Source organism: Liolophura sinensis, chromosome 5, assembly GCF_032854445.1.
Source record: "Liolophura sinensis isolate JHLJ2023 chromosome 5, CUHK_Ljap_v2, whole genome shotgun sequence".
Lineage (NCBI taxonomy): Eukaryota > Metazoa > Mollusca > Polyplacophora > Chitonida > Chitonidae > Liolophura > Liolophura sinensis.
In genome coordinates, this window is record NC_088299.1 from 16,867,862 (window position 1) to 16,877,842 (window position 9,981).

At 43.0% G+C, this 9,981-nt stretch overlaps 1 protein-coding gene across 2 annotated transcripts; it reads right to left on the minus strand.

Moving 5' to 3' along the window:
• Positions 1 to 940: 940 nt before the first annotated feature.
• LOC135465796 (uncharacterized) lies at positions 941 to 9,642 on the minus strand. 2 transcript variants are annotated; one of them, XM_064743141.1, is made up of 7 exons: positions 8,534 to 9,642; positions 6,656 to 6,735; positions 5,343 to 5,406; positions 3,846 to 4,003; positions 3,507 to 3,660; positions 2,405 to 2,599; positions 941 to 1,384 (listed from the first exon to the last, which is right to left on the minus strand). In XM_064743141.1, the coding sequence occupies exons 3-7, from the start codon at positions 5,384 to 5,386 to the stop codon at positions 1,291 to 1,293; spliced, it is 645 nt and encodes a 214-aa protein (XP_064599211.1). In that variant the 5' UTR covers positions 5,387 to 5,406; positions 6,656 to 6,735; positions 8,534 to 9,642; the 3' UTR covers positions 941 to 1,290. The 2 variants fall into 2 exon arrangements, with proteins under 2 accessions (XP_064599211.1, XP_064599210.1); XM_064743140.1 differs by lacking the exon at positions 8,534 to 9,642 and having other exon boundaries at positions 6,656 to 7,880.
• Between the last annotated feature and the right edge of the window lie 339 nt (positions 9,643 to 9,981).

The window sequence follows — 9,981 nt, forward strand, 5'->3', positions numbered from 1 at the left end:
TTAAACGTATGTATCATAATGGACCACGTCACTTGTCTAAGACCGATGACATATTGGCACGATGGCACGAAGCGATAGCACGATGACAGACATTGTGCCCTCTCTTCGTGGCATCGTACCATCGCTTCGTACCATCGTGCCATCACTTTGTGCCATCGTGCCATCGTACCATTGCTTCATCCTGTCGTACCATCGTTTCGTACCATCGTGTCATCACTTCGTGCCATCGTGAAATCGCTTCGTACCATCACTTTGTACCATCGTGTCATCACTTCATGCCATCGTGCCATCGCTTCGTGCCATCGTGCCATCGTGCCATCGCTTCGTGCCATTACTTCGTGCCATCGTAACATGGCTTCGCATTATCGCCGGGCGATGGAACGATGGTACGATGGTACGATAATGTCTTTACCCGGCTTTCATAACCTTATCATATCCACACAGGAAAATCACGTTTCCATAAAACAGTCGTTTTACTACATTGTATCTTTTATTGGCACCGTTTTACTCTCATTTAACTGATTCTTAAATCAGATAGAGTTTACAAAACAAGCCAGTTTTTTCAGTCACTTTCCATCTCATGGTTGTTTCTACAGGTCACCACATGTTTGCTCCAAACATGAAACTACATAGCTGGTATTAACAGCCAACGGGTGAATCGATCAATCAATCAGTCAATCAATCCAGGCTCGTATAGATTAATTTTTGTTTATAGACAGGTAATAAAACAAACAATACTGTCAACAAAACTATTTCTATGTCAAAAAAACACAATATCAAACCAGAAGGTGGTGTTCACAACTTATTTATTTATTTAATTTACATTTAACGTGCGAAGATTACTCAAGAATATGTAACTTATACAGCGGTCAGATTTTTGAGCCGTGTACACCATAGACATATGGCTACTACCTGGCGAACCCCCCCCCCCCCCCCAGATAGGACATACAGATGTAGGTGACGTTGGTGGAGGTATGCGGTCTTCATGAACTTCATGTATGATTATATAAAAAGCTTACCACTGAGCTTCGACCGCTATGCGTCCACACACTCTCTCCAACCCCAACATCTGCAACTTCAGTGGTAAACCTATTAGTGAGAATTGTTTTTTACCCTGTGGAAGGTTTCAAAATAATATAAATGTCGTCAAGAAAATATCTCTGTGTAGCTATTCGTCGGCCGTCGTTCGGATACATGTAGTAATAGTATCGCTCTTCAACAAGGTCCTCAACAAGACAACGTTCCACGTGATTCAGTACAGGTCTTGTCCTCTCAGACGTCATATGCTCACTACACTGCCCCACTTGCGAGCTTCAGGTGGTTTTCTGGTGCCGAGTTGTGGCCCAATGAGTCAGGATGTGTGACAGGTCGCTCGGGTGAAACGCTAAAAGTCAAGGGTTTACATATACATACAATCAGCCGATCACTTTTCAAATGAAATACATCACAACATAAGGATGAAACTGTTAGTAGTACGAAGAGTTTACCCGTATTACTCGTCGTAAAAATCAAGAACCGAAAGTTCTTGACGCAATATCTCACGTGTGACATACACGTACGCCACATTGGCGGACGGTAAACCACATCACATGCACATGCACGCCACATCGGTGGTCGGTAGACGGTCCCAGGCGATACGGTCTATAGCTTTTACCACAAATGAAAGCATGGGAATCTTAGAAATCCGAGGAGGAATTGAAAACAAGTCACGGCTGATCCATCACTGGCCGAGGATTTCATCAGTTTATTTGACTGGCGCTTTACGCTATACTCAAGAATATTTCACTTTTACGACGGCAGATCTTCCCACCTACAGCCGGAGAGGAAGCCAGCATGTGCTGGACTTGAACTCACAGCGACGGCATTGGTGAAATGCATAAGGGTATAGTTCTTCGCTGGCGCGCTAACCACCTGGGCTACAGGGGCCTTCTAAAAGGCGAGCACTTGAAGCCCATAATAAACAGCATAGTAGAGCTTTTTACCTCTGCGTTGTAGGTAAGTGCATTTTAGTGATATGTTTTCACCCCAAAGTTGATTAGTTCATGTTCAGAATGGATAAGGCAAACCAGTGGTGTAGGTAAGGTCTGGTTCCTTCCGGTTCTCTACTCCACACACCTCTCAAAATGGGAGCCACTAATTAAATGTGAGGGTTTTTCGATTCGGAACTAATCCTGAAATTTTTCCCTGACGTTCATGTATAGATTTATTGATTTCATATAAGTTTTACTCAGTACTCAAAAATATTTCACTTATGCGATGGCGGTCAGCTCAAGAGAAATTCCCTGAAGTTCAGTCTCCAGGGCCAGACAGTACGTATGGATTATTTGCATGAGAGAAGAGATGGGTGGTCAAATGTAAATGTGGTGGAGGTTTTATTTAGCAAAGGTTTGAGCAGTATACTGACCGTTGGGACACTTTCCTGCCATTCCATCTTTTCCATAGGTAGAGAGACGCTGCCACGACAATCGCAAGCAAGAACAGTCCACTGATGGTAAGGCCAGCTATACCGGCGGGTCGCCAGGTCTGGGTCAAGGTCGCCTTGTCTGGCCGCAGATCACAGTCCTCGCCGAACTGGGTGAATGTACCATCCTCTTCACATCTGGTAACCGAAAAAAAAGACACTGTCCATTTGAGTTATTCGACACATAAGGAACCTTCCGATCCCATAATAATCCAGGACAAACTGTACAACAAATTGTTCGTTCCTGCCTTTATGATAGCCTGTTTTTGTTGTTCATTTCTGCCTTTACGATAGCCTATTTTTGCCGTTCATTTCTGCCTTTACGATAGCCTATTTTTGTTGTTCATTTCTGCCTTTACAATAGCTTGTTTTTGTCGTTCATTTCTGCCTTTACGATAGCCTATTTTTGTTGTTCATTTCTGCCTTTAAGTTAGCCTATTTTTAATGTTCATTTCTGCCTCTACGATAGCCTATTTTTGTTGTTCATTTCTGCCTTTACAATAGCTTGTTTTTGTCGTTCATTTCTGCCTTTACGATAGCCTATTTTTGTTGTTCATTTCTGCCTGTAAGATAGCCTATTTTTAATGTTCATTTCTGCCTTTACGATAGCCTATTTTTGTTGTTCGTTTCTGCCTTTACGATAGCTTGTTTTTGTTGTTCATTTCTGCCTTTACAAGAGCTTGTTTTTTGTTGTTAGTCCGTGCCTTTACGATGACCAGTTGTGAACTATCTGTTCACACAGTGCATTGTCCATATACTCCAAGAGAACAAAGGTCAGCCTGGCCAGCACCCCAGTCGCCATTGTGCGGGAATAAGCATACGACAATAAGAATATAGGTTTACATAACTATGTTAGCTTAATTTTCAAGTAGAAGCCATTTTATATCCAAGTAGGATCCTTTTTTCTTCTATCTTGATTTTCTGCAATCAATTAAAGTTAGCGAGGCCAATGAATCAAAGGATCATTCACTTTATCTTTCCCCACAACATGACCATATTTCATTCTTTGTTCAAGCTCTAAGGCCCTTATGAACGAAGAACGTACATGCAGACGGGCTGGAACGTCTGGTCGACAGCGCAATGTCCGTGATCCCCGCACTTCATAACGTCACAAAGCGAGACACATGTCAGCTGACTTGTTACGTGACACACGAACCCATCAGGACAGAGATGTTGGTTGGCACATATAGTCCTAATATCTACAAAGATAGGAGGACCACAAAAGATGATTAATTATTTCTTTCGGAAATTTTTCTTTAAATTGATCCAAAATTACCCCCAGTGAGCCCCAACAAAGACCTGTTTGACCCTTCGCCAACAAAAATGAGGTATAAGTGTATTACGTCAACTAAATAAACAAACAGCTGAACACACCCGACCGGACCTGATTCTAACTCTCCAAGGTGCAGCTGAACGTTGGAGCTGATATCAGCGGGCAGTGACTCCAAGGCAAGCCGTAAGTCTTCTTTGACCTCCCAGAGCTTACATACCAGGCTTCGGACAGACACGGTTACTTCATAGAAGACCTTGGCGTACCAACCCCTGCAAGCAGAGATCGACTCATTTATTACTCTGGTCTTTCGCGCTGCACTCTATGACTTTTCGGTGAGCGATTATGGCTGGAGAAAACTGATCTTTCACGGGCACTCCTCACATAACGTCTGATATACAACGACAGAGCTCTCTCAGGCAATCCTGACAAACCTTCCGACATACAACAACCGAGCTTACTCAGGCAATCCTGACAAGCCGTTTGACAGACAAACCAGCTTGTTCAGATAATCCTGACAAACCCGCTGACATACAATTACCGAGCATTCTCAGGCAATCCTGACAAACCTTCTGACATGCAATAACCGAGCTTACTCAAAGCCGTTTGACAGACAACCCATCTTGTTCAGATAATCCTGACAAACCCGCTGACATAAAACAACCAGGCATTCTCAGGCAATCCTGACAAACTTTCTGACATACAACAGCCGAGCTTTCTCATGCAATCCTGACAAACGTTTTGACATGTAACAACTGATCTCTCTCAGGCAATCCTTAGCAAACCTTCTGACATACAACAACCGATCTTTCTCAGACAATCCTATCAATCCTTCTGACATACAACAACTGAGCTTACACAGACAATCCTGACAAACCTTCCGACATACAACAACCGAGCTTACTCAGGCAATCCTGACAAGCCGTTTGACAGACAAACCAGCTTGTTCAGATAATCCTGACAAACCCGCTGACATACAATAACCGAGCATTCCCAGGCAATCCTGGCAAACCTTCTGACATACAACAACCGATCTTTCTCAGGCAATCCTATCAATCCTTCTGACATACAACAACCGATCTTTCTCAAGCAATCCTATCAATCCTTCTGACATACAACAGGTGAGCTTTCTCATGCAATCCTGGCAAACTTTTTGACATCTAACAACCGATCTTTCTCAGACAATCATATCAATCCTTCTGACATACCATAACTGAGCTTACGCAGACCATCCTGACAAAGCTTCTGACATACAAGAATCGAGCTTACTCAGGCAATGATAGGAAACCTTCTGACATACAACAACCGATCTTTCTTGGACAGTCCTGACAAACCTTTTGACGTGCACAAAACCGAGCCATGCAGCAAGAGCTGGGTTCCAACCTCCAAATTCGGTGAATATTTGTGAGGTAACTAATCTAACCAAGGTTCCAGTAGTTTCATTAAAAAGGGGCTCATTTTACCAGTTTTACGGTGCACTCCCATGAGTGTTAAGCTTATTTATCTTATGGGTAACCAGGTCACTCATAAGAATTTACCACGGTAGACTTTGCACTAAGTCAACATACCACGCCTGTAAAGATTGCAAAAGAGGGGCAATATATCACTCACGTGGAGGTTGTGTTGAGAATACCCACAGATACAAAGTCAGCCATACAGACAGTACTCTTGTAAGCTGAAAAAAAAAAACAAGGCGGAGCAATGAATCTTCAGACAGATTGACTTAGACACCATTCGGACTAAAGTCCTCTGCCACAGGCCTGATAAAGATGTCCCATGTTACACTTGAGTCAAACAGGTGATTGTAAAGTATGTGTGCCCAGGCACACAATGGGTACACATAACATGGCTCAGACAAATCCTTCACCACAGACGAATCTAAGAGAACTTCCGTAATAAACATTAGGCGGCCATCTGCAAAAACATGTGTCAGTGTCGTATTCTATTTTGCTTATTGCTTAAACACGTATTTATTTGATTGGAGTTTTACTCCGTACTCGAGAATACCTCACTTACAAGACGGCGGTCAGTATTATGGTGGCAGGAAACCGGGAACAGCACAGACTGGCCATACACAGGTTGCTGCTAGACTTTCCCGCGTACTACCACTGAGAAAGCCAGCATGAGCTGGACTCGAACTCACAACGGGTTACCGAGGGGTTTCTGGGTCAATGAGCTGCGCTAGTACGCCAACCACTATTGTTTCAAAAGACCTTGATGATTATTTTACATAATATGTAAACTAATCATGAGTGGAATGAGTTTCTTTACGTTAAAAGTCAACTCTGTACAAACCCAATCTTATAACAGTCATTTTAAAGGAAATGTCACACTTCCACACATTTAAGATAACCAGTACGACATAACATTATGCTCCTGCAAAAATGTGAGGGTGCTTGGGGCACCTCCGTCCATAAAACTGAATGACATCGTATAAGTGAAAGGTTCTTGAGTATTTATTTATTTATTCATTTGATTGGTGTTTTACTTTGGTATAGTGTTTTACGCCGTACTCAAGAATATTTCATTTATACGACGGCGGTCAGCATTATGGTGGGTGGAACCGGGCAGAGCCCGGGGGAAACCCACGACCATCCGCAGGTTGCTGGAAGACCTTCCCACGTGCGGCCGGAGAGGAAACCAGCGTGAGCTGGACTTGAACTCACAGCGACCCGCATTGGTGAGAGACTCCTGGGTCATTACGCTGCGCTAGCGCGCTAACCAGCTGGGCCATGGAGGCCCCTCACAGGAAATGAAGTTTGGGGTGAAAACAATGACTTCACATCACTATACTAAAGTAAGGCCCATAATGCAAATTTAAGATACACCTGTCTCATTATCCTTCTGACCCAAACTTCAGTGTTTCCCCTTCAAATAAACTATGAACATCAGAAAGCAATGTAATGCGTACAGTACCTACTCACATTCCTAATAACACCTGACGCCTGGACAGTGTTAACCTCGGCCACCACCATCAGTTTATAGCTTCCATCATTCAATCGTTCTACAAAACGCTCAGATGAAATATGAATACAGTTGTGTTTTAAAACAGCCATACAGTTTCCATTCCAGTATTCACTTTTTCAATCATAAACCATGATTTTGAATCTGGAACATGCAAAACACTTTTCCAAAATCTGCCTGTTGTTATGTCGGCAACATCACCTTGACACGCATACAATGTACAGCAAAGCGATGACGGCATGGTGATGAACTGTAGGGTACCGCTCGGAAAGGTTTAAAACATCCATCACTACAGCTGATCAGTACCGTGTACTTTTGCTTCCACAAAGTGCCGTGCAGTAACCGCACAATGCAGTGTAGTAGCCATACAGTACTGTGAGGTGAATAACGTGCTGTGCACACCATGTAGGCCCTAATGACAACTATACACATGAGAAATAAAAAGTAGCAGAAACGCATGATTATCTTTTGTGACGTTACAAATTTACGTATGTCAGTGAATGCATTAAGGTTCTCTTAATGATGAACTGTTACGCTAAAGGACGTGTTTATGTGTAACTTCTCTCACTTAATCATGAACTGGTGTGCAACAGGGCGTGTTTATATATAACTTCTCTCACTTAATCATGAACCAGTGTGCTACAGGACGTGTTTATATGTAATCTCTCACTTAATCATGAATTGGTGTGCTACAGGACGTGTTTATGTATAATTTCTCTCACTTAAATATGAACTGGTGTACAACAGGACGTATTTGTGTGCAACAACTATCTCTCGGGGTTAAACACAGTAATTGCTTTACAGATTATATTCGCTTATATTATGGATGATAGTATATATTAGATTATATTCGAATAAAAGCTTTACAGCATGAAGACCAAAACCAGACCAGCGACGACAGTGTGATTATCGGAAAATGGTCAGGAGTAGCCGGTGAAATACGGCATCTTGTCACTTTACCTCAGGGTTTTATTTTAACTGTTTAATGTAAATGCATAAACAGCAACAGAATTAGGTCAAAAAAAATGGAATGCAGTGATGGTGGTTGCAACAGTAAGACGTCACTAATCTGGAATTAATCAAAAATGCTGTATTGTAATTTAATTTAACAAGACAGATTAAACAACCACAAGGCAGATTAAACAACCACAAGGCACATTACACAACCACAAGGCAGATTAAACAATCACAAGGTAGATTAAACAACCACATGGCACATTACACAACCACAAGGCCAATTAAACAACCACAAGGCACATTAAACAACCACAAGGCAGATTAAACAGTCACAAGGCCGATTAAACAACCACATGGCACATTACACAACCACAAGGCCAATTAAACAATCACAAGGCAGATTAAACAACCACAAGGCAGATTAAACAGTCACAAGGCAGATTAAACAGTCACAAGGAAGATTAACAATCACACGGTGTATTAAACAACCACAAGGTGTATTAAGCGAATCTTCTACATCCTGTAATAATGATCTTGTCACACATGTAGTAATAAGATCTCACACTGCTTAGTTCACCTGTCATTCTTACCTTTGCCATGAACAGTTTTGGAGAACTGGTAACGTAGCATTCATCCATTGCGAGAGAACAGCGGTCAGTTCAGCTTGGACATGAGTCGCAGTTACTCAGTATAAGGTAACCCGGCCATTCGAACTCGTACGCGCCAGTTTTTACTACACATAATCTTATAATCATTTTAAAAATATTACTTTCCATTCATAAAGCCTTCCAATCGTTTCCTTGGAATGTCCCAAATTTTTTTTTGTCTTATTCCTTCTCCTGTCTTTTGTTCTCTTCCAGATCTAGTATAGGTGTACTTACCACAGTTAGGCTCCCTGTTCACCAGTTTTACAGACCCAAGGAGCCTATTAATCTGCTCTGTTGAAGCCACTGTGTATCTCGTGGTATGGTCATCAGGGCTCACTGTGTCCTGTAACGTGGTCATCGGTACTACATCTGTTACACTCTGTGCTCTATCCTCTCTGGTCACAGCTGTCCTATTTCGGGGTACCGCTGTCTTAATCTTGCTTGGCTCGTCGTCCAAATGGTGACCCGAATCTCCAGTCGACGAAAACGTAGTATCTGAGAAGCGGCCACTTCCTAGAGCTGTTGGCCGTCTATTCGTAACAGGCTGCTGCTGCTGCTCGGTAGCTGAAGGAGACAGTCCCTCGTCCGATATGGTGTTACCAGAAGACGTGGACGAGGCAGAGATGTCAGACAATGACCTTGCTGATAGCAAACTATCCGATGTTTTCCCCAACTCGGTCGTCCACCCGTCTACCGGAAGTGTTTCTGCAAAGGTTGATGAGGAAACTGACAAACTCCTGAGGAGTGTAGAGGGCAAATTTCCATTGGAGCTGGCCGACTTCGACTGAGATAGTTTGCTGTGGTCAGCGCTGAATTTGCTTGAGTTACTGAACTTGCATGAATACTGATGCCAAGACGCCAATTAGACGCCGGCTGAGCTGTATGAGGAATGACTGACACGGACGTTGATGGCTGCTGACTAACCAGATCTGAAGGTCGCAACGTCGATGATTCCTGACTAGTCAAGATTGAATGTCGCGACGTTGGTGAGTCCTGGCTAGTAAAGTCTGAACGTCGCGACGTTGACGTTATGTCGTTGGTCGTAGAGAGCGTTGTAGACGTCGTGGGAGACGGCGCTGGTGAAGCTGTGAGCGGAGGTACTATATGAAGAATTGGGAAGATATTTACATGTATATATTTACACTAGCTGGGGGCGCCATTCCTTACATTTATAACATATCAAATGTACCTGATGCAAAATGCATACATGGTAAAGCAAATCTACAGGTATATAACATTGCCTTCAATGGAATTTTCTCTAAATTTAGCAGGGCGGTTTGTCGACTTTTTTACTGCATGTAAAATTGGTTACCCACTAGGCCTACTTCAATGGACGCAGGCACCTAACTGTTGTTCTACCTGTAGCGAACTGGTTTGATTAGAAGAGGACTAATGGATTTAGAAAATAAACATCCGGGTATTATTGACTCGGACGAAATTGTTACGGTAGGTGAAACTCTGATTGTATATGTGCCAGTACTCTTGACGGATGGGAGAGGAACTCCTATGATATGTTCACGATATACAGTGCGACACTTACGGTTCCGGCCAGTTACTTGTGGTAAAGACATCAGAACGGCGAGACTGGCGGCAACTGTCCATATCACTGCCCGGACACGTGCCATGGACGTTGAACACTGACACAAGGGTCGGCTGCTGTGTCTGGTGACAAAAAACAATCT